This window comes from Dama dama, chromosome 23, assembly GCF_033118175.1.
Source record: "Dama dama isolate Ldn47 chromosome 23, ASM3311817v1, whole genome shotgun sequence".
Classification (NCBI taxonomy): domain Eukaryota; kingdom Metazoa; phylum Chordata; class Mammalia; order Artiodactyla; family Cervidae; genus Dama; species Dama dama.
Genome location: NC_083703.1, coordinates 18,043,011 through 18,070,529, shown reverse-complemented (window position 1 = coordinate 18,070,529; position 27,519 = coordinate 18,043,011). Strand labels below are relative to the sequence as shown.

At 43.7% G+C, this 27,519-nt stretch overlaps 2 protein-coding genes across 5 annotated transcripts in view; one reads left to right on the top strand and one right to left on the bottom strand.

Moving 5' to 3' along the window:
- CDC123 (cell division cycle 123) overlaps window positions 1-7,804 on the bottom strand; it is a 43,012-nt gene extending 35,208 nt beyond the window's left edge. The window contains exons 1-2 of the mRNA XM_061126078.1: window positions 7,644-7,804; window positions 2,497-2,568 (exon numbers count right to left, since the gene is read on the bottom strand). Coding sequence (XP_060982061.1) covers window positions 2,497-2,568; window positions 7,644-7,717 — 146 coding nt within the window. The 5' untranslated portion in view covers window positions 7,718-7,804. The remainder of the gene's footprint in view (window positions 1-2,496; window positions 2,569-7,643) is intronic.
- Window positions 7,805-7,877: 73 nt separating this feature from the next.
- On the top strand, window positions 7,878-26,889 carry NUDT5 (nudix hydrolase 5). 4 transcript variants are annotated; one of them, XM_061126082.1, is made up of 9 exons: window positions 7,878-8,068; window positions 14,536-14,640; window positions 16,011-16,078; window positions 19,802-19,851; window positions 21,151-21,258; window positions 22,681-22,776; window positions 23,352-23,453; window positions 24,898-25,092; window positions 26,415-26,889. In XM_061126082.1, exons 2-8 carry the CDS (start codon window positions 14,581-14,583, stop codon window positions 24,975-24,977), a joined length of 564 nt encoding a protein of 187 aa, XP_060982065.1. In that variant the 5' UTR covers window positions 7,878-8,068; window positions 14,536-14,580; the 3' UTR covers window positions 24,978-25,092; window positions 26,415-26,889. The 4 variants fall into 4 exon arrangements, with proteins under 4 accessions (XP_060982065.1, XP_060982063.1, XP_060982062.1 ...); XM_061126080.1 differs by lacking the exon at window positions 7,878-8,068 and adding an exon at window positions 8,106-8,281; XM_061126079.1 differs by lacking the exon at window positions 7,878-8,068 and adding an exon at window positions 8,107-8,277.
- Window positions 26,890-27,519: the final 630 nt, after the last annotated feature.

Here is a 27,519-nt window from a genome sequence, read left to right as displayed (position 1 = left end):
CAAAGACAAGATCGAGCCCTGGACGACGCACACAGACGGCCGCAGTCCTCCCACCTTGACACGCCGTTTGCAGCGTGACTCCACCACCCTGCCCATCAAAAACAGCATTTATTTCCCCACCCTTAGTTCAAGCTGGCTTCAGGACTCACTGGGACCACAACGCAGCACAAGGGACACCACGTGATCTGAGCCTTGGTGTCAAAGTCTTTGCAGCTGCCTCGCCCACGTTTCTGGAATGCTGCTACCACCACACAAAGCAGTGGGGTCTGAGAATGAGAAATCACACGGAAAGAGAAGCCCAGCTGCCAGGCAGCATTCACTGCCAGACAGGAGGGAGGCCATCCTAAAACCATCCAGTCAGGTCGAGCCACCAGACAACTCCAGCCACAGGAGTGACCTCAGAAAGACCAGCAGAAGATGCCCAGTGCTGAGCATTAGGGAGGCTCCGAGATGTCACCCCACTTGCAAGCTAACAAGTTAGCCTGCCATGGTGCCATGGAATCTGGCAGAAGCCAGGAGATGCCTGGGTCAGAAACCAAGGACTCTCCAGAGAGAGAGAAGACACATCTGGCCAATGAAACACACTCAGGAGCTCTCCCACAAGCCCAGAGCACTGACATCTGCTCAGGACTTTCTGATGTCTGGAGGCATTTTCCTTACACTCCCATTTTGTAGGCTTATTACGTGCTCTATATTGGAAAATAATAAAGCTGTGTCTGTAAATATCCCAAAGTTGAGACTCGCCTAACTATTCTGTTGCTTTATCCTGCAATTATTCCACATCAATGAGGCTCTAAACTAATAATTTTCAGATTATTACCAGATTAACAATACCAGAAACAATTATAATCCAGGAAGCTACACAGAAGATCCATCAGACCAAAAAATATATATATGTGTGTGTATAATATATATGGTAAAATTGGGCTTCCCTGGTGGTTCAGAGGTTGAGAATCCACCTGCCAATGCAGGAGATGTGGGTTCAATCCCTGGTCAGGAAGATCCCCTGGAGAAGGAAAAGGCAACCCACTCCAGTATTCTTGCCTGGGAAATCCCATGGACAGAGGAGACTGGCGGGCTACAGTCCATGGGGTCACAGAAGTGTCGGACATGACTCAGTGACTAAAGAACAAGATGGTAAAATTAGTGTTACTGTAAAACATACACAATTCTAATTATACTTCTAAGTTCATTTACCTAAGAAATGTTCATCAAGCACCTGTTATATATCAGGAATTGTTCCAAGGGCTGGGAACACAACTGCCCAAGTCTCTGTTCTCATGAAGACTGCATTATAATAGAATGACTAATGGAATGATGGATGGAAGTAAGGATTATGCAGAAAAATTAAGTGAGGTCAGGAGATAAAAACAGATGTACCAAAATGTGGTAAACCATACAATGGAGTGGTATTTAGCCTTAACAAGGAAGGTAATTCTCACACGTGCTATAACATGGATGAACCTTGGGGACATCATGCTAAGTGCAATAAAGCTAGATACTGCACGATTCCCCTTAAATGAGGTATGTACAGTAGTTAAAATCATAGGCACCGAAAGCAGAATGTTGGTTGTCAGGAGCTGGTGGAAGCGGGGCTGGGGAGTTAGTGTTTAGAGGGTACGGAGTTTCAGTTTTACAAGATGACAAAAGAGTTCTGTAGACGGATAATGCTGATGGCTGCAACATTATAACTGTACTTAATATCACTGAACTGTACACTTAAAAATAGTTAATGTGGGGGACTTCCCTGGTGGTTCAGTGGCTAAGACTCTCTGCTTCCAATGCAGGGGGCCCGGGTTCAAACCCTGGTCAGGGAACAAGATCCCATGTGCTGTAACTAAGTCTCTGTAACTAAGACCTCATGCAGTCAAATAAATAAATAAATATATATTTAAAAAAAAAAATAGTTAATGTGGTAGATTTTATGTGTGCTTTAGCTTGATAATTTTTTTTTTTTAATAATTCTAAGAGAAAATTATATGCAACCTAGAATTCCATAAAAGAGAGTGACATACCAGCAAGGGTTACCATTAAGCTACTTTACAAAGGAAAGTGAAGGATGAACACTCAGATAACATGACTTCTGAATAGAGATCTGAATGAAAAAATAGGAGTGTCATTAAAGTACATGATTCTTAAACTTCTTCAAGTTTGTACTAAAAAGATTGAGGCATGGTACTTTCCTTTATATACAGAAGAACTACTTGAACAAGAGGAATAGTTACCATACCCACTTTCTACAAGAAGAGAAGAAAGGAATTACTCAATTTTACAGCTTGCAATTATCAGCAGAGGATGTGTTCGATTGTGAAAAGCTTATCAACTGAGCATTGATAAGGAATACAGGACAAAGATCAGGACATAATAACTAGAAAGAAAAAAAGGAGAGAATGGGGCCAAAGCTAATGTACTTACTTTACATGTTAATTGTTGCAGTTGAATCATTACATTTCCTTATGCTAAAATTTAAAGAACGTTTTTTCTGACATGCCTTACCTTCCTGAAACCACCAGAGTTCCATCATCGAGTAAATAATCCTTCACATTCTGAGGAAGTGGAAGAATGACACTAGAAAATAAAAATGCACATACCAAAATAAGACATCATTTTAACAGACCAACCACAAGCAGAGAGAAAAAGTTCCAAACTCAATTTCTGAATTACTTGCTCCTTTTATTTTAATATGAAGTGGGAAATGTTAATAATGGACATTTGGCAGCAGCAGACTAGAAATTAGAATAACATGAATAAATGTTGCAATAAACTAAATTAGGTGCATATAATGACCCCTACTGACTCAAAGGTTAAAAAAAACAAAAAAAAACAGCAACAACAACAAAAACAAAACAAAACAAAACAAAAATCCCTAAAACAGCCAAATCCAAAGAACTGGACTGAAATCACAATATGAAGGCAACAAGCTCAAAAGAATTCTGAGTACAAGGGTTACGTGCCTTTAGGAAATTGGAGGCCCCGCAGGTATTTGCAGCAACACAGGGAATGACCAAAAGAATCAGAAAGAATCAAAAGAATCAGAAAATCAACAGCACCTGATCACCTTCTAAGATACAGGGTGGAAGCAGGCTTAAGGTCTGGGCACCTCTGGTTGGCAATGGGAGTGTAAGGTCAAAAATTCACAGTACGCTGGGACGTACTGTGACGGCATTCTGTTCACCTCATCACTAGAGTACACGGCTGCTTACCCGGGCACGCTTCAGGTGAATTGTTTTCAGACGATCATAATTAAGGGATGGCAAAACCATACTTGATATCACTTGAAAAACGGATGGGATAATTTGTTTTTTTACTCTATAATGATAAATCATCAAAAAATTCTGGCACAGATACCCAGAACAATGTTCTTACTTTGCTTGTGAGGCATGCATTTTTTAAAAACAAACGATGGTGGCCTACATTCAGAGAGACCATCACTGACTCATATTAGTGTGCTTCATTTATTTATTAAGTTTTCTGTAACATTACAGATGGTTTTAGCACACAGGAAAAATTACTCATGGGCTACTTCAGTTTTAGAAATTAACATCTGATTTCTCAAAGTTACAATTTCACATTCAAAAGCCTACTTCTTCAGGCTTTTAAGTTCAACTAACAAATCTTATTATTCTATTTGTAAAGCTGCTAAATTTTAACCAATTTCAAGTGAGCCTTTGAAACTTAAAAGTTGCTTTAAATTTTTTTAACTCTAGGGAATTCCCTGGTGGTCCAATAGCTAAGACTTGGGCTTTCACCATCATGGACTTGGGTTCAATCCCTGATCAGGGAACAAAGATACCACAAGCCATGTAGTATGGCCAAAAAAAAAATTTTTTTAAACTCTACTATAAAATAATCTATTCAACTTTCTTTTAAAATATGTCAATTGTCTAATTACAGATAAAGCTTTCCAAGTATTTAACTCTTATAAAACCAGTGAGTTAAACTGTAAGTATAGTGAATCTAAGGTTCTTGCAAATGTTCCAACACTGTTTAAACACTTAAATATTTTAATGTATCACAATTCTAAACCAATTACACAAAATAAATTAGAAACACAAGGCTAATGTTACATATATACTAACTGTCCTCAAAATGGCAAATTCTTAAGGATGTTAAAGTTAACAGGGAAAAAACTCCAAGTCTGCATGATTTCATCACTTCTATATTTAATTCTAGCTCTTCCTGGGGTTACAGATACTCACCCAGTAGTGCCATCCCAAGAGAATCAGACATGATCTTTACAAGAGAATCTGAAGTTTACCTCCTCAGGGGCCTAAGACTGAGAAGTATCGGCAGAAATGACCATTCCCAGACATCTAGGGTGATTTTCCCGACCACGATGAGAGCAGAGAGAGCCCTCTTCTATGTCAGTGACATCTCTGAGTCCACAGGTGATTTCAGAGTCCACGTCCCTTGTTTCTGAGTTAACGCTAATTCTCAGGTCTCATTCCCTCCAGGTTGCATCACCCCTTGACTGCATTCAAAACATCTATTTACTGTTTGACTCCATTGTGAATTCTCTGCATATTTTTCCTTTTTGGAGGGTCTACAGCTCTTACAGGTATGAGCCAACACTGACAGTTCTCATGAGTCCCTGCGTCCCGCGGTCACAGTTCTAAAGTCACCCTAATGATGTGAATTATGTCACGTTCGCCATGGAGGAATCCTAGATGACTTAGTTAAGAACTCAATGCCTAGGAGTGGGAAAAGCTACAAAAGGAGGAAAAAAAAAACCTCAAGTACAATGTAAGCGCTGTACCAAGTACAGATGTACCAAACGCCACCAAAACTCTCAAGAAAAAGGACCCGTGCCTCAGCAACTGAGGTCATAAACAAGCCATGGCCCAGCATACTTAACCCAACTGTTGGAAAAGAACTTAAATTTTTTTTTTGTCACTGAAATTGACTATGCAGCCAAGAATCCATGAGGGCTGGGGCTTCCCTGGTGGCTCAGTGATAAAGAATCCACCTGCCAACCAGGAGACAAGGATTCGATCCTTGGTCTAGGAAGATCCCACATGCCGTGGAGCAACTAAGCCCCAGCGCCACAGCTACTGAGCCCACACTCTCGAGCCTGGGAGGCGCGGCTGCTGAAGTCCAGGTGCTCCAGAGTCTGTGCTCCGCAACACGAGAAGCCACTGCAATGAGAAGCCCGCGCACTGCGACTAGAGAAAAGCTGGTGCAGAACGAAGACCAACACAGCCAAAAATAAATACATGAAATTTTAAAAGGAAAAAGAATCCATGAGGCCCAACTGAAAGATGTAAAAAATGTAATGACCTATTCCATCAAGTCGATATAATTCTATACACACAGACAAGTTACTCTAACGGAATGGAGGTTAAAAGAGCCTTTAGGAGATGATTCATAACTTTCATGTTTGAGGAAAGAAACATTTAGAAAGGTAGAGTGGATGACCCAAAGTCACCTAGCTACTTATTTGTAAGCCTGAGTCAAAGTTCTAGGACATGTCAAAAAAAAAAAAAAAAAGATTCTGTATTCTTTACTTGCATAATCATTTCTGAACCATGATTAATAAATGCCAAATATAAGGCTGAGTCAATAAGCAGAACATGGTCTCGTGGCATTAAAGTTGACAATGACAACGACAAACGTAACACAACTCCACCAGAGTGACCTGGGCCGTGGAGGCACATCGTGCCACATGTCGCGTTTGAGTGATGTTCCACAGAACTAGACTAGAGTTACAGTGCAAAGACACGGAAAACTCTCAGGCAACACAGCTCAGCTGTGAACCGGTAAGAAAATCCCCCTCCTTGGTTTACTTTTCACTCCCAGCTTCAAATGAATGGCACACATTTTAAGTGAACTAAAACTATTTTAAGCTTTGGTTAAATCAAAAACATTAAAAACAAGCAGCTTTTTGTGTGTTTATGTCAAAAACAGTGCCAAGCATTTTTAAATGCTTTATCTCATTTAATTCTCATGACAATCCTATTATTTTCTAAATTTTCCAGATGGGGCTTACGGAGATTAAGCCATTTTCACAAGATGCTGGTGGAATCAAAATTCCCAAGGCAGACAGATGGTCTTGACTCTAGAGTCCAATTCTTAACCATTATACTTCACTGCTGAAGCAAAGAAAAGTTTCTTTGAGTTGACAAAAGGTGTCTGCACACAAAATACAAGGCACTTCTGAGTGAACTCTGTGTGAAAACGCCTGACTGGCTCACAAAAATACCTTCTGTCACACCGACATGACATAAATAACTCTAGCATCATCTCAGACCCTAAGCCTATTTCAATTATGCAAGATAATGGAGGCCTGGTACGTCCTGTAGGAAGATAGCGTCCACTGCTGCTGTTGAAGCTCTTCCTTGTTTTAGAGCTACTCCAACCATCTTCAAATGCAAAGCTTATCTTCCTTCGAGCAGCTCTAACCTCCATCACACCCTGGATAACTTGGGAGCCTATTCCATGTAGGAATAACAGGATGGGAAAGAACTGTCTTATGAATAACCTCCTTATGCTCTTTCAAACACTCAGGATCTGAAGTTTCCCTCTCTGTATTCACACTCTGCACCCAAAATGAAAAGGAAGGAACGGTTGCTATCTAATTAGCAGAATCTAGGGCCCAAGGGGGACAGGGCAAAAGACAGAAAGTCCTCCACACAGATACGCAGTTCTTTGAGCTACTCACCTTAGCACGGGAAAGTCTACCCTTGCATCACATTCCAGGTGTCACACCTGCTTTTGAACATTTGGGGATGTTCTCCTAGCTGCCTTGCCTACATTACCTTGAATGACCGGGTGAAGGATGAAAACAGTTAATCCTCTGCTTGCCCTGCAAACAGGGCACGGATTCCTTGCTGAGGGCCAGAGAACTAGAAAACAAATACTGTTCCTCTTCCAGATGGCTTCCTTCCCTAACAATACATTTGCTGCTGTTGTTCAGTCGCTAAGTCGTATCTGACTGTGCGACCCTATGGACTGCAGCATGCCAGGCCTCCCTGTCCTTCACTGTCTCCTGGACTTCGCTCAAACTCATGCCATTGAGTCAGTGATGCTATCCAACCATCTCATCCTCTGCAGCCCTCTTCTCCTTTTGCCTTCACTCTTTCCCAGCATCAGGGTCTTTTTCCAGGGAGTCGGCTCTTCGCATCAGCATACTCTACTGAGGCTTTCCACTAACACTATCATACCGGAGCTTCACAATAGAATTTAAGGCTGGGTCTCACTGTTCCCATTTGACAGGGACCAAAAGCCATTAAGCCCCCACCCCCCACTCCCCACCCCCCGGCGGGTTAGTCAGTAGCAAAGTCCAGACTACCCAGTTTGCTGACCACCTTCCCCCACTGGCAAGTCTAAAGGCAGGAATGGTGAACTGCCAAGCCTGAACTAGCTTCACCTGCTCCTCAGCCCGCCTCTGACCTTCACTGAGCCACGACGTCGCCCTTCTACCTGCCCAGCACCCTCCCTGACGCACAGCACGACGCGCGGCAAGCAAGGATCGACTTCATTTCTCTCCCGACTCTAAGAGACCACTGGGAAGTCGAAATCTGGCGCTGGCGCTCCCATCCGGGCCTGTAGTTTTTTGTTTTGTTTTGTTTTTGATGGAGCTGGGATTCGCCCCAAATGTTGCAGTCCCCTTTTGCCCACTGCTCCGGCGTAACCCCCAGTCTCACCTCTTGATAGTGAGGCTTCTGAACAGCGGGTACCACGCGGAGAACTGACAGTGCAACACATGCTCCTTCTTCATTCTCCAGCCGCCGCCGCCGCCGCCGCCGCCGCCTTTCCCTCTCCTCCCGGCACCTTCCCGGAACCCTGCTCTCCCGTCCCGGAAGTGCCCGCCGAGCTGGTTTGGTTAAGGACACTTCCGGTCTGTGAGGCAAGGAGGAAGGAGCGGAGAAAAAGAAACTTGGGGCGTGCTTTTAGTGTACACACACACACACACACACACACACACGGCAGAGAAAAAGAACCTTGGGCGTGCTTTTAGTGTACACACACAAAGTTCTGGCCGCGGGAGAGGAATTCTGGAAGAATTCCGAAGAGGGTTGTAAATAGCGAAACGCAGCTTATCGCCTAGAGGCGGACTCTGCCCCGGAAGGTAATCTTCTGCGGCGAGGTCACTGGCAAGGGCTGCTACGGGTGCCGCGAGGGGCCGAGCGCGCATCCTCCGTCTCATTTGGCCGCGAGGTGCGGCTGCGACTGCTGCAGTAGAACTGCACCTCCTGAGCCTCGTTTCCTCGGACCCGTGCTTTCTCCTTTCCTCCCCCTTCCTAAAGGAGTCCGCATCCCTTCGCCGCACGCCTGGGAGTAGGTAACTGGGCGCGGGCCAATCACATGCAGGGGTTCCTGGCGGGGAGACGGAGGGAGCACACCTGGAGCGTGCGGACAGCCGCGCGCTCGTCCCGGGCTGCGGGCCGGGTTTGCGTCCGCGAGGCGCGGAACGGGGGGAAAGGGGAGCAGGTTCACAGGCAAACCAGGGACTGGGGTGGAAGAACTGGGCTCCTACGGGTCCGGGAAACTGCAAACATCACAGTGAGATGTTAGTGTGAGTGCCGCGGTGGAGGCATCTGCAGAGGGAGTCACGGCCCCCGCTTGCCTCGTCGGGAAGGCTATGAACGAGAGGGAAGGAGTCCCGTCTCTGCGATCCCGGGAGTCAGACTTCGGAAGTGGTAAGAGGAGGTAAAATTTGGAGGACAGAGGAGAGAAGGGGTGAGGTGAGGTGAAGTGAGATGTCGCTTTTGAGCGTCAAGTTCATTTATTCCATCCTCTTAAACGTAGCAGCTTGCAAAAACACAGCCCGATTGTATCCGTACCCATACCGTGCTGAATTCATAAGACCGTAGGAAAACTACTAGTCGAATTTGTAATAACTTTCTTTTTTCCTCCTCTTCCTCCCCTATTATCTTATAGTCCGTGTTCTTTTCCTTACGCAAGGAAGTATCAGAAGGCGACCAAAATGTAGAGTACTTAAAATTACGTTCCCTTTCTATTTCTAAAGTGAATGAAAAATGACGAGGTGCTGAGAAACACCTTTTAAACCTAGCCTTACTTCTTACGGACTTCCCTGGTAACTCAGACGGTAAAGAATCTGCCTGCCAATGCAGGAGACTCGGGTTTGATCCTTGGATGGGGAAGATCACCTGGAGAAGGTAATGGCTACCCACTCCAGTATTCTTACCTGAAGAATTCTGTGGACAGAGGAGCCTGGCAGGCTACAGTGCATGGGATCACGAAGAGTCCGGCGCGACTGGGCAACTTTGACCTTCCCCTTGCTTCTTAGAGTTACCTACCTTGGGCTTGTCCACAGGCACCCTTGCAAAGGGTGTACACAAATTTTGGATATCTGCTTAAAATTGCACTTTCTCACTGACCCATCTTTGTTGTTCAGTTTCAGAGTAGGCAAAGTGATGTGGGGAGGGTTATTGACTAATTCCAAATGAAATAATGATAAAACATTTCCTTCTCTGAATCCATAACATGACTAGTATTGTAGGTTAGTATTTCCAACTGCCTGATGGTTTTCTCCACTTGAATATCTTACCAGCATCTCAAACTCTGTGTCCAAATTCGAACTTGCACTGCCCCTTTCTCCCAGTTCCCTCTAAGATCCTCTCCTTCTTAGGATTAGCTTTGGCATCCCCAGAAACTGTTTGAAGAAAAGCAGAAAGTCTCATCTGCAAGGAATTAATCTGTTTGCTCACTGCTGCTCCAAACCTATGTTCTCTCTTCTCTGGGCTATTACAACAGGTCCTTCACTGGTCTTACTGCCATATGACTATAACCAATTAACTTTCCCAAGAGTAAGTCAGTCAGTTCACTCTTGCTTAACCAGAACTAAATGTAATGATTGTAAATCACCAGATAAATGATCAAAAATCGTCAAGTAGTATAATTTCAATAAAATGTTAGTTCCTTTCCTGCCCATTCCAACCCCTACACCTACTGAAAAACAAAAGAAAGAAGAATACTTTCAGTGGCTTTCCTTTATGATCAAAATAACTACAGGAAGTTTTCATCATGTAAGGATAATCATTGTCAGCAAAGAACTCACTTAAAGTAAATCCATTTGAGGTGGATACCAAAATTTTACCATAGATGGTACAAAAAAAGTACTGATCAAAATCTTAACTTCCCTGGTGGTTCAGTGGTTAAGACTCCACAGCAGGGGGCACAAGTTGGAATCCCTGATTGCCCTGCAATGCAGCGCCAACCCCCCCCCCCCAATATATATATACACATATAAAAGTACTGATGGTCCCTTGGATGGCAAGGAGATCAACCCTGAATATTCATTGAAGGGACTGATGCTGAAGTTTCAATACTTTGGCCACCTGATGCGAAGAGCTGACTCATTAGAAGAGACCCTGATGCTAGGAAAGATTGAGGGCCAAAGAAGAGGGCGGCAGAGGATAAGATGGTTAGATAGCATCACTGACTCAATGGTTATGAATCTGAGCAAACTCTAGAAGATAGTGAAGGATGGGGAAGCTGTCCTTTGGCTGCAGTCCATGAGGTCGCAGAGAGTCAGGTATGACTTAGTGACCTACAACAACATATATATGATCCTTTAAAAAGCTAAGAATTTTGAAGTTTTATAATTATAACCAAGAATATTAAATGTAACTACATTAATGATACTTTGTTCATTATAAATCAAGTAGTTTTTCTGTGTAATTATCCTGAAAGAACTTAGAATGGAATCTTAGACGTACCTATTAACACAAAGTAATTTTTTGCAAAAATTGATCTCCCTCTTAATTTCTTTCAAGTTGCCTTATTGATTTCTCTATCTATAAAACTGGCTGATTGAGTCTAGATGGTATTTACAATATTCAGCTATTTACTAAGGGAGATTAACCAGTGTGTGATTTCTTGCCCTGAGTTTTGCTTCACTTTGCAAGCTCAGCAAACTGCAAGGACTCAGGTATGGTAATAAATGAATGATGAGGAGCCTGGGCGCATACTCTACAGTTTGGCTTCTGAGAATCTCAGTTTAACTTCTTGAATCTTACTCTTGTTTAACTTGGTAATCCAGCTGTTGTGATCATTTATCTCTCTCCCAACCCCAAGAGGAACATGCCCAACAACGGGAGTTTGTGACTTGCCGGTTAGGGTTTTTGAGTGCTTTGTTTGTCTGCAAATGTGGGGGAAAGGGGTGGGCATCCAGCCAAATCTGTGTAAGCCCTTGGAAATGTGTTTATAAATGTTACCATCGTCCCTTACTCAAGGGATTGTTTTTGGCTTTCTCTTGGGAGGGAGTGGGGAGGGAAAGGTTGAGAGCCACAGAACTTGGTGAACTCCTGTAAATTGTCAACCCCTCCCCCAGTCAGTATCTCTGCTTTTGGTTCACATGGATCCTTCCTCTCAGAGTGCTTTCCCGGCCTTCTTAGTCTCTAAATCATAGCTTAGTATCAAACTGCCTTTTAACAGTCGCCTTTTTAAGAAGTCTTTACTATTTTCCCTGCCTCCTGCGTGGATGTGACTTGTGCCTCATTTAAAACACTCTGGCGTCACATTGTCTTTCTGGCAGGCATTTGCCTTTATGGCTGTTTGTGTCCTCCAGTGTAATGTCCCCTGGGGCAGGAATCGTGGTCACTTCATGCTTGCAATACACTTGAACTTGTGAACTGCCCATGTTCACAGAGCTAGTTTGACACTGCTGCCAGCCACTGTGCAGGAGTCTAAGAATCCTGTGACATTTTCCCTCATTTTTTGTGCCCTGGAAAAAGCATACATCTGTCTCATCATAGACCTTCACGTCTTTAACCAAAGTAGGTGAAAACATACTCTGTGAATTAGAACACTCAACATTAGGTGTACTGTGTGCCTCATCGCTCAGCTGTATACCCCACTCCTTGGGACCCCGTGGACTCGTAGGAGTCCGTCCGTGGTACAAGGGAGTTTTTGTGGGGTTTTTTGTATAACATCCACCTACTGGCAAAATGTAGATGACCTTCAGTTCTAGCTAATGAAATGGATACAATTTGAATTAATCTTTTAAATTTCAAAATAGCACAAGTCCCTCAGGAAAGCTCTCTGGCTGTGTGATGGAGCCTGAGGTGCAGCCAAGCATAGAACACTGACTGGTTTCTGCAGTCTGTGTTTGTGGTGACCAGCCCCATGCTGCACCATTCAGCCTCTGTCCCTGACTGAAACGGTGCTGAGAGTAATACTCATTTTGTTTTAGTAATATTTTTGAGGTGGTTTCATAATCATGGACATTTTGGGAATCGAGCAGTATAGAGCATTTTTCTGAAACCACTCTTAAATCCCATTTTTGTTTTTAACACAGTCGATAGATTGCCACAGATAGCTGTTTCCCGTTGGGGCTGATTGCATTCCAGGCAATTACCCAGCCCTGTTAGCCACTTTTTTCTTTCTTTTTTTGTAATTTATGTCAGGAGCTTGTTTTTTGTTTTTCTAGACCTCTTACATTCTAGCTTAAACATTTAAAAATACAATGTTTGAAACAACTGCTTCTAGCTTAGCATTTGCCAACCAAGGGTTGATTTTTGATTTCTACTGGGACTGTTTTGTGCTTGAATCTAACTAACTTGGTTAGATGAGTAGTGGACGAGAATAGGGCTTTTTTAGTTTTTCAGCTCATCAACAATCTGAAGATCTGAGGGCAGCTATAAAGAGAAACATAAGGAGCCTCAGCAGATAATGCAAATACCTTAAAGGTCCGTGTAAATCCGAAGGAACTAGATGCCCTTTTGCCCTTAAAGATGCTCACATGGGGGTCAGGGGAGGACCTCTGTGCTCTTCTAAATTATGTGTTAACCGACCATTTTGTTCCCTGGGGATCCAGATTAAGAATCTTTTCATAGAGAAAATTAGAGTTTGTCTGGCTCTTCCTGTTTGCCCTTCTGGTGGTGCTTGTATCTCTGAGGACTACAGTTCTCTGCCTTTAAGAAGCTTGGGTCAGAGTCACTTTCAGAGGAGGTAAACGTTTTGACTGAATCCAAAAGTTTTGTACCATCCGAGAGACTCTGTTGTGCACTGAAGGGAGTTGCTTGGTTGCCTGAGAGTCACTTCCTCTTAACTGTCAGAACTAAAAGGGGGGGAAGTTTTCCTTCTCTGATATATATGTTATAAATAGAAGGAAATGGAAATCGAGAAGATAAAAATCTCGGTGGATAAAGTTCTCTCCTTGGGGTGTGGAGCACTCAGGTGCAGACAAGTAGTAACTAACTTGTGGTACGTTTTTGTCCAAGGCAGCCTGCCACTTTAATTGTCTATAATGATGTAAACTGTTTGTCTGATCTAAATCAATGCCAGTTAAAAGTTCACCTAATAATAACCATCTGGGTTACTTTCAAAGGAACAGCTGCCTGTTTTCTTTTGCTGTATTCATAGAATTAATATGCTGACTGATGGTCTCTAAATATCTCAACATCCATGTAGCTTACTAGTTTGTTACTGAGACAGAGGATCAGTTCAGGAAGTCCGACAGCTAAGTATTATTTCCTGAAAGAGAGAACAGAGGGGAGGAGATTATCAGTGAAGTGCTCAGTTAAGGAAGCACAGAATGGGGGAGTTCCTGGTGGTCCAGTGGTTAAGGCTCCATGCTCCCAGTGCAGGTGGCCCCGATTCCATCCCTGGTTCAGGAACTAGATCCCACATGCCACAACTGAGGCCCAGCAAAGTCAAATAAATGAGTATTTAAAAATAAAAGGAAGCACAGAATGAAGTTTCCAGGTTGAAAGGACCCACTAGAATCCCTTAAAAGTCACATCAGCATCATTGGACGTCAACAACTGTGGGTTCCAGAGGAGGAACACGGGGTCACAGGGAAGAGGATCCAGGATCAGTGACTCCAGATTTCTCAGCAGCCAGCTTGCTTCTCAGAAGCAAAACACTGAGCAGGGGTCTCCAAATATGATTTTCAGCCCTTAATTGTATCTGCAGCCAAGTTATCAATCAACTTTGGGGGTACAAAAAAGACTTTCAGACATTCAGGATACAGGAATTGAGGGAATGCATGAGAGAGACAACGGAAGTCGTGGCCCACGGCCACCTGGACGGGGCTCTCTGCTAACAGACTGTGCTTCTAGTTAACTCCTTATGTGCAGCTGTGACTTTGATCCACATGGAAACTTTGGATGGGCCATTGAACTGTGCAGTTTTCAGTTATTAAAATGGCATATACATTTAACACAGAGATAAATGGGAAAGAGAAGCAGCCCGCCCGTATAATACAAAGTTTCACTGTAAAGAGTTGATAAGGGATGGCAGTTGAGGGGTGGGCATGGGGCATGGTGTACAACCTTTGTTCTGTTTCTCCTTGGAAAGTGTTTTCTGAAGACCTCAGGCACGGCAGGCTGTGGACTGGTCTCACTGGGCCGCTTTCTGTTCTTTCCTGGCTGTTCTAGAGGCCTTGCGTTTCCTGTTCTGTCTCTACCTCGGGGCGGCTGGCAGCTCTCCCCCACCTTCAGCAGAGGAACGCAGCTTTGATGACCCGGGTTTTTCCCCCATTTAAGTAAATACTTTGCCCAGTGACCTGTGGACAATGTGTAATTCAGAAAAATTAATGTAGCCTAAACCAGTCTCATTCTCTTACAGCGTGAGGTTCTTGCCTGTGGACTGTAAAGATCAACTAGTTTGAAAATGGAACAAGAAACAGCAGGTTCTTCTCGAAATACCGAACAGTCTATTATCTCAGAGGAGGTATACATTGTCTTTTTACTTCCCTTCCCCTCTGCCACATAAAGCTGAGTTTAAAAGAAATTTACAGTTTCAAATGATGGTTTTTAATTCTTCAAGGTAGTTTTTAAACATATCTCCTGCTCCTTTTGAGGACTCAGGGCCACTTTGCTCTTGTGTGATAGCAGTGGTGTCTCTTCATTATATGTATTAGTGAAATTGAGGCTGTTTTTAAAATGGGTTTCGACTGTTGATTTTTAAAACTCTCAATTTTTACTTATCTTTTTAAATTTAGTTTTTATTGAAGTATAGTTGATTTATCAGGTTGGGTTAATTTCTGCTGTATGGCAGAGTGATTCAGTTAAATGTATATATGTATACACACATATTTTTCATATTTTTCATGTGGTTTATCCCAGGATGTTGAATATAGTTCCCTGTGCTGTACAGTAGGACCTTGTTGTTTCAGTTTTCATTGAAAGTTTCGCTGGATAGAAGAATAAATCATATGTGAATTTTAAGGCTTAGACATTTTGTCCTAAATATCACAGATTGGTTAGCTATTTGTGGCCTCAATATGCATGCTTAAGGACAAGAGAAACCTACATTTTGAATCTGTGTTGCATGTTATCCAGTTTACCTTTTAAAAAGTCTCTTCCTGCAGGAACCATTGCAGAGGACAAACTTTAAATCCTTCATCTTTGAAACTCTGAGCTTGACATCTTTCTGGAATTCTTTTTGATTTAAAAATACTTCTGTGTTGTCTGTGAACAGATCTGCTGAATAATTATTAGGTTGCTGCTGGCGACAAGTAAAAGATAGAATACTTAGAAAAAGGCCACTTGCTGCTTTATGTACACAGGGAACCTTTGCACTCACTCAGTGTGGTCTGTGGGTGAGCTAGTCCTGGCAACCTAACCTCCTCGGCATCTAAGTGGAATGATGCTGGGTGCCCTTCAGGCTGGGTGGTGAACCCCTGTCACTACGGGGGATGTGTCTGTTGGCCATGGAGTCCCTGGAGTTGGCTTTGCTGTGTAGGCGTTGGCGATCAGATGCCACTGGGGTTCACACCCTGAAACACACCTGTGTGGCTGGCACCAGGTTGGAGGAGAGAAGGTTAGGAGCATCCCAGAAAGCCCCTTCCTCCTCAGACCTCCCCACAACCCAGAATTCGTGAGTTCTCATCTCTTTTCAGTTCTCAATCCTACCTTCAGAATGCCACAGAACAGCGGGTCCACCATCAGAAAAACAGCTTTTACTACTTTGAACTAAAAACTTGGACAGATTTTGAGGGGGAAAAGATCATCATTGAGAGCCACAAAAATTTGAAAGAATAAAAAAATAAAACAGCTCAGTTTGAAAGTTTCCCAACTTACTGTCTGATTTCCTTTTAGTTAATTTCAGAAGGAAAATGGGTCAAACTTGAAAAAACAACTTACAGAGATCCTACTGGTAAAACAAGGTAAACTGTTTTTTTCTTTTTGAAAAATGCTCAGGATTTGGGTTCTTGGGGTCTCTATTTAGTGTTTGGCACAAACGTTGATCTTTTCCTCACTGTAAGCTCTGTCTTAAAGAATCTAGTTGAGCTGTTTTAATACCATTCTCAAGTAGATTGTGGTGAACCTAAAACTTTTGGGCCAAGCCTAATTTCAGCTGATAAAGAAGCAGAATAATAACAGTACAGGTTATTTCCTCCTCTTAAACCAGTTTTTTCATCTCTGAATTAGAATGTAAGGGAAAATACTTGGGTTTGGGATAAAATGTGCAGGTTTATACTTGTTCATGGAAAGGTAAGTTGAGGGGGGAAAGTTTTGTAAAGCAAATACCAATTGCCATAAAGAAATGTGGGAGTGGGGAGGGAGTTCCTGGAGTCTGGCCCCTGCAGTGTCTTGATACTGTGCTAAGAAAATTACTTGCAGTCAGATCTGTGCATGAAAAAATTTCCATCATAATTATTTTTTTAAGGACAAATTGAACATCTTAAAAATAGCATCTAAACATCTTAAAAAGAGAAAAATGATTATTACAGTGTATTTACTTGGTAAAAAACTGTACAACCATCTCCAAAGCAGATCATGAAGACCACCTGATAGTATGAGAAAAGTTCATAAGCTGATAAGAAAATAGGAAATTGGATATATGCTTTTTTTCTAATGCTTTTTAAACTCTGCCAAATAATGTGTAAGAAAAGGCTAGAAGGAAAACTGTAGCAAAATAATAATGGCAGCTATGTGACTAGTCTTTTTTCCAACTTTCCTATTCAGCATTTTTTTAATATCAATTTTTTAATAACTATCAGGAAAAATGTGTTAAAATAAACATTTACTTAGTGAAATAGAAAAAGGAGAATGAGAAAGTAGGAAAACTTTGCTAAATTTAGTATCCAGGTTATATGATATAAATTCATTAGTATAAAAACTGGTTTCTAAGTGATCAAATAAAAGTATAGAGTTTCTTCATAAGGTAATAAATACATCTCTCATCAGTGTTAAAGTACATGGACTTGCCAGTGATTTTAACAACTTTTGACTATATGTACTAAAGTACCAAAAAATAGTAACAGGGTCCAATGTTGGAGAGCTGTGGGGAACATTAAGATGTCCATAGCACGGTCCAACCCAAAGTGAGAAAGCTGATGGCAGCTCGCCCCATCCACAGAGCAGTGAGCCGGCTGGGCAGGACTAGGCCACAGAGACGCCGGGAAGTCCAAGCCTCGGTGACAGGGCCAGTGCACTTACACTTGTGAAAACGTAGCCAGAGCTTAGAGCCCAGCCTGCCTGGATCAGTCGGGTTCTCTTTCCTGTCAAGTTAAGCTTATGACACAAAATAGAGCCCTTGACACTGGCCAGTGTGAAGGGTACGTGTCGACTGTCACCCTCCCCATCCTCATTTCATCAGGGATGTGCCTCGGAATCACGTGGGACCTATTTCCAAATACTCACAATTCGGTCTCAGCCTCTGGAGAGTCTCCTCCAGCAGCAGGGAGTGGGCTCTGGGGTCTCCAGACTCCACACTGTGAGCCTATTGACAGCACATTCCTCCCCATCCGTCCATACACAGGGCTCCCTGTGGCCTCCAGAAGGTCTCGTGTGAGACATTAACATCTCATACCTGATTGTCAGGCTTCAGAGCACTTAGAGCAGGCTATGATTTATACATTTATAAAACACTTCATGTACAAAACAAAACTGCAGCTAGAGAATTCTTTGTCCCACTCTCATTCATGGACGAGGGTACAGAATTGATCTGGGGAGAGACATTGATTTTGTGTCTCTGTATCGGCATCCAGGACAGAGCTGAGCTCACTCTCTGGTGCCCTGCCTGCCTCTTGGAGTTGGTTGCCTAGGGGGAAGAAAGTGAAACAGGCTTTCCGATAACAAACATTAAAAACAGTAACTCAACCTTAGGGCTTCCCAGGTGGCTCTGGTAAAGAATCTGCCTGCCAATGCAGGAGACGTGGGTTCGATTCCAGGGTCAGGAAGAACCCCTAGAGAAGGAAACGGCAGCCGACTCCAGTGTTCTTGCCTGGAGAGTCCCATGGACAGAGGAGCCTGGCGGGCTACAGTCCAGAGGGTCACAAAAGAGTCTGATACCTAGCGACTAAACAACAAGTCAACCAGAATCAGAATTCTAAAGCTACCAGAGACTTTTAAGACAACGTACCCTGAGTTCCCTGGTTTTACAGGTGAGAAAGTAGTCACCAGGAGGTCGTGACTATGGGGTCACCCAGTGACCAAGTGGAGACACGGAGTTTCTGACTCAATTAGGTGGACAGCTCTCCTCTCTGAGTCTCTCGGAGATGACTGGGGCTCTCAGGGACGTCCTTATTGTAGGATTTCTTACAAATACATACCTATTTTGTGGCTCCATACTGCTCATTTACTTCATCTTAACCACTATAATGATGCTCCTCTCTCTGCTTCCCTTGTTCCTAGTGTATTTGGGATGGGACCTTCAGTGCTTCTCCCAGCTATCTTCTTCAGTCTTTAGGACTAACCCTAAGAGGCCGCAGAGAGGACTGGGCCAACAGGTGTTGTCACTTGCAGTCTGTATCACTGATCAGAATGGCTTGTTGGTTGGCTTCTTACTACTAACAGGAATGTTGGCAGCTGTGAGTTGTCATGGTGGTCCTGTTGATTGTCACACGTTCATTTTGACATATTTGCCCTTTAGAACTTGGGTTCAATACTAAAAGATCTAGTTTACAGAGAGTTTTTTTTTTTTAACTGGATTAAATATCTGACATTTTTTCATAGAAATGTGGCAAGGTCCAAGCCTTAAGGACAACTGGATAAAAGGTATGAGGGTTACTCTGAGGAGCAGCTCTTATACTCACTCTCAAACCGACATCCGATGTGGACACCTTTGTCCCCCTGGGTCCACTCAGATGTCTTCCTCCTTTTAAATCCAGAATTGTTTGCTTCCTTACCCTCATCTCTAACCACTGCTTTTCTCTATCAAAGGGTTGAGAGTGAGGAAGAAATTCCCTAATCTCCTTTAAACAGCAGGATTGTGCCAGTAACTGGGTTGTCAGTACCAGATTCCCTGAGACAAATAGCTAGTCAGGAATAAGGCCGTAAGAGGGGGCCAGGAACCCCTCACCCCACTTGTTCTTCTGGGGAACGTTTTCCTCTTAGATGGTATCTCACAAATGCAAAGCAGAGCACTCACCTAAGAGGATTAATCCCTCAAACAGTAAATAGTAAATTTCTTAAATTGAGTGTTCAGGGTCACTGGTGTTAAAATCTCCCCTGTACAGAACTGTCTCAGTGGTTCACGTGACGCAGAGTGTCCTTTGGAATTTGCACAGGGGCAGGGTTTGCACGGACTGCTTCGTGGCCTTCACAGCTTGATCACCAGCTGTGCTACTCACCACAAATCCGTAATCCAAACCGAAGTGTTTCAAATAAATGACTTGTGAGCTGATCAGAAAGGCAGGCCCTCCACTCAGAGGCAGAGAGTTAGATGTAGTCAGCAGTGGATTTCCTAGGCAATTTTAGGAGCCATGGGAAAGCACAGTTGGCTCTTTTTTCGATACAGCTCCTTACTGTGTGGTGTTCTTGGCCGTTATCCTCAGCACATGTGCATGCTTCGAACTTGTAAGGTGCTGGTTACACACACAAAACCGACGAACAGTCTCCTCTTCAGCACTAATGCTTTCGACTTTTCTTGTCTGCCCGAACAGAACGTGGGAGACCGTGAAGCGGACAACCAGGAAAGGCCAGTCGGCTGACGGTATGAGTGCAGACCCGTTAGAACTCTCCCGAAAGCAAGTCCCCACACATGACTGTGGGAGCCTGGGGGTAGGACGGTTCCTTACTCTAACCATGACTTCAGAGCAGGGTTGTCTTCACATATGATCTTTCATCCTTAACTCTGGTGTTCTGTTTGCAACACTGTGTAACTAAATCGAGCTTTCTTTATAAGTAACTTCTGGTTCCTGTTACATAGGCTCAGAACAGTGTTTCTGAAGGGAAAATGTAATCCTACTCAGAGCCAAACATGTCAGTGTAATTTGAAGCCACACGCTGTGTCTAGACGTGTTACGACTTCTAGAAATCCCCGTGTGTTCTGGACAGAGCATCTAGGTGAGAGCCTTTAGTTTGGAAATCTTACTTGGCACTACTGTGTGCTTTATAGTAGTGACCACTTGCTTTGAGGAAATGAGGCAATGAATTAGGAAAAGACTATTCATTCAGTCCACCTTCCCTTCCAGACATGAATGCTTTGGCTACAAATATCCCAGAAACAGTCCTGAAAACCACCTCTGGTCTAGGGGAAGTTGGGCAATAGGTCTTTCTCGTTTTTCCCTTTTACTTTTGCACTTTGTTCTGTGTTCTGGTTTTCCTAGAAGCAGACAGAGTAGCTGCTGCAGCTGCTGTTTTCATGCTGGGAAAGTGAGAGGAGCTGAGTGGTCCTCCTGAGCAGTTGTGTTTTCCAGAATCCAGTGGCCTTTGGGTTGGGTTTGGTGTGAAGGCCAAATAACTTGGGAGAAAAGGCCTTTCTTTTATCCTAAAACAGTAAAGCTCAGTGTAGCTAACATAGACTATGAACAATGAAACTTACTCTCTTTATTGTTTAAAGGAAATCTAAGAGCACAGATCTATGTAACTTTAAGTGGCCACCTGGCTGCAGCTGGGTGAGAAATAGTCTCCACAGAGGTTCATGGAGACTGAAATTTTGTCCTGGACCCTGGGCTAAATGTTTACTTCTAGTTGTGATTTTATTTTAAAGAAATCGTGACAATAAAAATCTTTTATTTTATAAAATAAAGTTTTATTTATTAAACTAAAAAAGAAAATTAAACAACATGGAAGTGTCATTATTTTTTCCTTGTTTTTCTTAATAACTTCCAAAGTTAACTGCCAGTATTATAGCTTAAATTAACTTCCTATTACTAATGGCAAATACAAGAAAGACTTTAGCTGCAGTGTTTCTTAAAAGGCAGGCTTTCCGTTAGACTGCTCTAAACAAAAATCACTGGCGTTGCTGACCTTCCACTGGGGTTTCCCTGGTTTTATTTCCTGCTGACAGGTGTGGCAGTCATCCCTGTGCTGCAGAGAACCCTTCACTACGAATGCATCATTCTGGTGAAGCAGTTCCGACCCCCGATGGGGGGCTACTGCCTAGAATTCCCCGCGGGTGAGTAACAACACTGGGGGGAGAATCACCCCTGGGGGACAGTGGGACTAAGCCCAGGCAGAGCCTGAGGACAGTGGTGTTTAAATATTTAACAGCTTTTCATCTGTCCATATGGTTTCAAGTAAAATAAAACCACTCGTGCACTGAAGTACCTCCAGGCCACACCCCAGTGATCCGCAAATCCATGGAGGTGTCATAGCTCACTTTTCCAGGCCACCTGCCCTCTTCTTAGCAACATTCTTTCTCGCCTGTTTTAATTTGTCAAAAGATTACTCCCATACCTAAGCAGGCCAAGGAAATTGTCTTAATTTCAACTCGAATATTTTTTCAGTCGTTACAGAAGGTATCTAGAATTGAATGCAGTACATATTCTAGGACTTCATTGGGTTGCTTCCGTGTGAAGAGAGGAGGTCTCATTTCTTGTTAGTGGTTTAAGTTCTCTATTTTCAGTCCATCTCATAACAACACATTAAGTAACAGGTTTATTTTCTTGCTCATTTCCTTGCCATTTCACTGAAGAAATAACTTTAAAAGTAATTGAGGGACTTTCCGTGGTGGCCCACTGGTTAAGGATCCGCCTGCCAGTGCAGGGGACAGGGCTTTAAGCCCTGGTCCAGGAAGATCCCACGTGCGGTGGAGCAGCTAAGCCCATGCACCACCTCTTCTGAAGTCTGTGTGCTTTAGAGCCCGGGAGCTGGCAACAAGAGAAGCCACTGCAATGAGAAGCCCTCACACCGCAGCTAGAGTCGCCCCCAGTTGCTGCAAGTAGAGAAAGCTCAGCGCTGCAATGAAGACCCGGTGTAGCCAAAAATAGGACAAATATGCCATTTTAGTTTAAAAAAGAAAAAAAGTAATTAACTAACCCATGTTCACTTTTTCTTAGCATTTTAAAAGTTTCTTTCAGAAAAAAGGACTTGCTATGCTGCTGTCCTCCTCACAGTGAACTAGTGGTACCTGGATCTTCCCCCACCCCCACCCCATGCCAACCCCCGGCCTTTGCTTCCGTCCTTTCCCATCTGCTGCCCAGGAGACGTTTACACTGGTGATTCCCTACAGGGCCTCCGTGTGGCTCTGAGGGAGGAGAGCACGATGGGTACCACTGTCCCCATGCCTGCGCTGTGGTGACGTGACTCGTCCAGACCTCCCGCCGGCCCGCACCTAGCTGAATCCGCCGGTGCAGGAGGTCGCGCTGTACCGTAGCGTTGACGCTGAGGTGCTCACAGAAGCATCTAGGGCCAAACGTGAGAAGCAGAACCTACTAAATCTGCCCAGAGTGTTCTTCTGCCTTTAGTTTTTCTATAACGGATCAGAACCTGAGTCAGTTTTATCTGCACACCCACTTTTCCCAGACCTCTTGGTTCTTGGCACGTAGCTCAGCAGCAGGGGGTTCCCTGTCCCGCTCTCACGTGCCTGGGTTTGCAGGTCTCATCGACGACAACGAAAGCCCAGAAGCAGCTGCTCTTCGGGAACTCGAGGAGGAAACTGGCTACAAGGGCGACGTTGCTGACTGCTCTCCAGGTATGCGCTGCTCCCACAAAACCAGCCAGATGGTCGATTGTTCTGGGTGTTCAAGGGTTTACTCCTTGACTGTTCTCCATGTCAAGAATTCAGGTGGCTTCTATTTGGCTAATTCACTGAAAACAAAGCCTAGATGAAGGCTGGTCATCTGTAAGTGAACCCCGTCCCCCCTCCCCACCATGAGAGCACAGCTGAACAAAAATGACTTGAAATTGTAGAATTACTATGAAATTAGGGTCCCTTTCAGGGTTTCCACATTCTAAGCTTTATTATTTATCTCATCCATATGCCACGCTTGTTACTGGGGGACTTTCTTGATGCGGTGGAAGGATTTTACATCTAACCCCTTGGACTTACCAAACTTCCCTCAGGAACTCTGGGGAAAATCAGTACTGATTATACATATGCTTTGCAGCCTGACAGCGTGTATACTAAGCGCATAGGAGAAACTAGTTCTCTTATGTGACTTCCATGTTAACGATGAGTCACAAGCTGACACTTCTTCCAGAGACAGTTCAGTGATGAATGACATCTCACTAGTATCTGGAAAGGTGACCCACTGCCTCTCTCCCCAGCTGTGTGCATGGATCCAGGCTTGTCAAACTGTACCGCACACATCGTGACCGTAACTATCAATGGAGATGACGCTGAAAATGTAAGGCCTAAGCCAAAGCCAGGTACGTGTGCACTGGCTGCGTTGACAGTGGTTGCGCTGCACTGATTATCTTTTAACATACTACTAGTTTGATTTTTATTAATAGAATAATGGTCTTTCACAGATGCTTCGTCGGTACACTTGGCTATTTTTTTAATCTTGTGTATTTAGCACTTTTCTCACAGCACTTCCTTGATTTTTTTGCTTTACATAAAATGTTAAATTATGCATTTCCATGTTTTCTGTATGGTGTTTATTCCCACTTAAGAGCTACGGACCTTAAATGGTGATCAGTGAAAATTTTCAGAATCACTCCAATTTCTATCTCTGTCTACCTTGTAAGAATGGCAGGAATGCTGTGGCACAGCACCATATTAACTATTCTTTATTGAGTTCCATGTTTAGTGAAGCTTTGGGGAAGTTCTTTGCCCCCTGTTTCTTAGCAGGCTTGGATTCAGAGGCCATAATGCCTGTCAGTTCCATGTGCTCTCCCACCCCATAGAGGGTGGTGGTGACGCAGAATCACCTCATCACGTGTCAGAGTGGAGGCCTTCCATTTCCCAGCCCTTTTAGTTCCTCAATGTTTCCAGTTTCCCATCGCAGCTAATTTTAAGTGCTCAATTTTCAAACTAGTGGATGAAACATGATGAGGAAGAGTTTGGCAGTTCCTCAGAGAGTCACACATGGAATTAGCCTGTGATCCAGCAATTCCGCCCATAGGTGAATCCCCAGGAGAATCAAAAGCAGGGGCTCCAATAGACAGGTGGACATTCAGGATCACTCACAATACCCAAAAGGTGGAAACAACCCGTTTCCATTAATAGAAGGGTAAACAAAACGTGGCCCACTCTTACAGTGGAATACCATTCAGCCATAAAGCAGTGAAGCAGGCAGATACGTGAAGCTTGAAAGCATTGTGCTCAGTGAGATTAAGCTGGACACAGGAGGGCAGGTATTGTGTGATTCCACTGATAGGAGATAGCTGTATATCATGATACCTACCTATTTCAGAGAGACAGAAGGTGGGATCGAGGCCACCGAGGAGTGGGGGGTGGGGAATTCTGTTCAGTGGGCACCACCTTTCTGTTCCGGATGATGCAGATGTTCTCATGATTGCACAACAATGTGAATGTGTTCAGTGCCACTGAATTGGTACCTTCAAAAATGGTCAAATTGTTAAGTTTTATATTATATATATTTTAACAGTTTAAAAATACATACACATGTGTGTGTGTGTGTGTATATATCACAGAATATGCTTTAAACTTGGCTATTAAAACATTTGATTTAGAGAAGAATAACATTGTACTGTTGGGATTTTTTTTTTTAACCATGTATATAAGTGAAATCAGAGACCCAGGTTTCTGTTAAACTCTTGTAGTCTTTTTGTCATGGCTTGCACAAAAGCCGTGCAGTGTGTGACCACGCTGGGCCTTGCTGAAATGTCCTCTTCTGTGTGTTTTCAGGAGATGGAGGTACGTCGTCACACCCCGGGGGCTGGCCTTGTGCGCCGCGTGTTGCGGCGGGAGTGGCTAAGGCATCGTGAGTTGCTCGGGTGGGCTCACCTGGCGTCTGGCTCAGTTTTCACTTGTACTTTGTTTGTTTAGAATTTGTGGAAGTAATTTCCTTACCAAAGAATGACCTGCTGAATAGACTTGAGGGTAAGCACTCTTGATTATCACCTTTCTCTGTTTTTCCCACCCCTAACCCCAACAAATGGGGAACGTAATTGTTTCTTTGTTCTTCCTCATTAAAGTAAATACCTAGAAACTTAAGAAAACTGCAGGTGACCTATGATGTCTCCTTTCCGGGTGGCAGAGCATTTGAAAATAGCAAAACATTTCTATGTCGAGTCAAAGTCATGGCCACCGTCACCAGGAGCATAGCTCTGGGGCCCACAGGTCGGACTGGTTTGAGGCCCAGCTGACTGTGTATTAGTTACAACTTAGAACAAGTCCCTTAGCATTTCTCATTAAATGGGAACAGTAAGACAGCCCCTGCCTCTGAGAAGGCAGGAGTAAAACTAAACAGGATAATGTTGCCACACAGATGCTTGAAGGTTATGTTCTATTTTCTTTTTTTATATCAGAATAATATCCCTGTAAAAAAATTCCTTCCTTCCTTATTTCCTGCTAACTTCCCTTCCAGCCTTGTGGGGGCGGAATATTGAGGATGTTGGAGAGGAATCTGTAGATATAGAAGTGGGAGGGGCAAAGAAAGCCGCTTTACTAGCCGGCTTTACTAGCATCAGAATGTAGTAATCATTATTTATTCAGCAAGTTACTTTTGGGAAGTGGGCCAGAAGGACTTTGGAGCTCAGTTTGCTATGAGGATAGCTTTCAGCGTTCCCCACCCCCACCTCACCCCCAGCCGGCACAGATGAGCAAGACAGAACCCTGTCTTTGAGGGTCAGACCGTCTCTTGAGCTTGTTCCTGAGCAAGTGGCTGGGAAACAAGGGGCAGATTGCCATCTGAATAAAACAGAAGTCCTCACGAAAGCCCCTTGAGATCTGATTCTGAGACCTCACTCCAGTCCCTCTGGATGCACAGCTTCACCTCCAGGTGGAACACGTGTGTCCCTGACCGTGGAGAGGATGCGTGAGTCATCACCACTGGGTGGTTTAGAGCAGCAGGGCCCTGTAGTGAGCCATCCACGAGGTGCTGGATGGATCTGTAACTTAAAAGGCTTCACTGTTTTAACATTAAAATCATCACCCGGCATATGTGCTCTTGTCTTTTCTTGTTCCTACTGTTCCTTGTTCTTGTCTCATGCTGGAGACATAATTCTGCTCTTACATCCTGTATCCTTCCGCTAGAGTAAGACCCCTGAAGGCAGACAGTGTCTTGTCCATCACCGCTGTCACCGGCAGGCAGCACAGGCACGGCACACAGTGGCTGCTCTGTGACCGCTGGCTGACTGGTAAGGGGCATTACTATCCGTTTTCGACTTGGTTGTCTGACTTATGCTCTTCACCTCCTTTAGCTCTGATAGCTGAAGAACATCTGACGGTGGACGCCAGAGTCTATTCCTACGCTCTGGCATTGAAACACGCAAACACGAAGCCGTTTGAGGTGCCCTTCCTGAAGTTTTAAGGCCGAAGGACAGTAGCCGTCCTTTTGTAAACAGGACACCAGGCCTCCTTCACTGAGACTTCATAATCAGCTTAGTTGTAATGGAGATTTGAAATTAGCTCTTTCTTAAAATAAAACAACACAGAATGCATGTGGTGGTATGGAATTGTAATTACAGGTAAGCTGTAGCCATCATTTAAATGCAAGACTCCAGCTCATATTAACAGAGAAGAACACAAAATGCTGGTATGTTAAATCCAGCTGTTAAAAAAAAAAAACTATTACGTATCTAATCTAATCCAGGAGATACTAGGAGAATAGTCCTGAATTCCAAATTAGGTCAATTCTTCCCAGTCCCCACTAAAAACTATGTATGTTAATAACCATTTATGGTGTCAGGTTTTTTTTTTAAAGCTATATCTGTATATGGACTTTCTTGGCGTCTCCTGACTGAATTATCTACTATATGGAATTAATCTGCATAGCAGAGATTAAGATAAGACTAACATTTGTGATAAGCAGATGTTTCCACTTAGATGTCCCTAACAGCCACCTACCTACAGGAGGTTGACCAGCTCTTATATAATGAAAAATGGTAGATTCATTAATAAAAATACAGGGCGCTGCTCTCAAGCATGTGTATATGCTTTAGAATCTCATTTCCTATCCTCACCTCAAAAAGTACTTAGTTTCTAAAAACCAAATCCCTGGTATCAAGATTTACATGATTTGGGGCATTGTCTTGGTGGCTCAGATGGTAAAGAATCTGCCTGCAATGCAGGAGACCTGAGTTCAATCCCTGGGTTGGGAAAACCCCCTGGAGAAGGAAATGGCAACCCACCAGTATTCTTGCCTGGAGAATTCCATGGACAGAAGAGCCTGGTGGGCCACAGTCCATGGGGTCACAAAGACTCGAACATGACTAAGCGACTTTCTTTCACTTGGTGTTGAACCATAAGTGTAGCCAACATGGTGAGCAAGTATGTATGTTCTTTAAAGGAACATACAGGGGATTG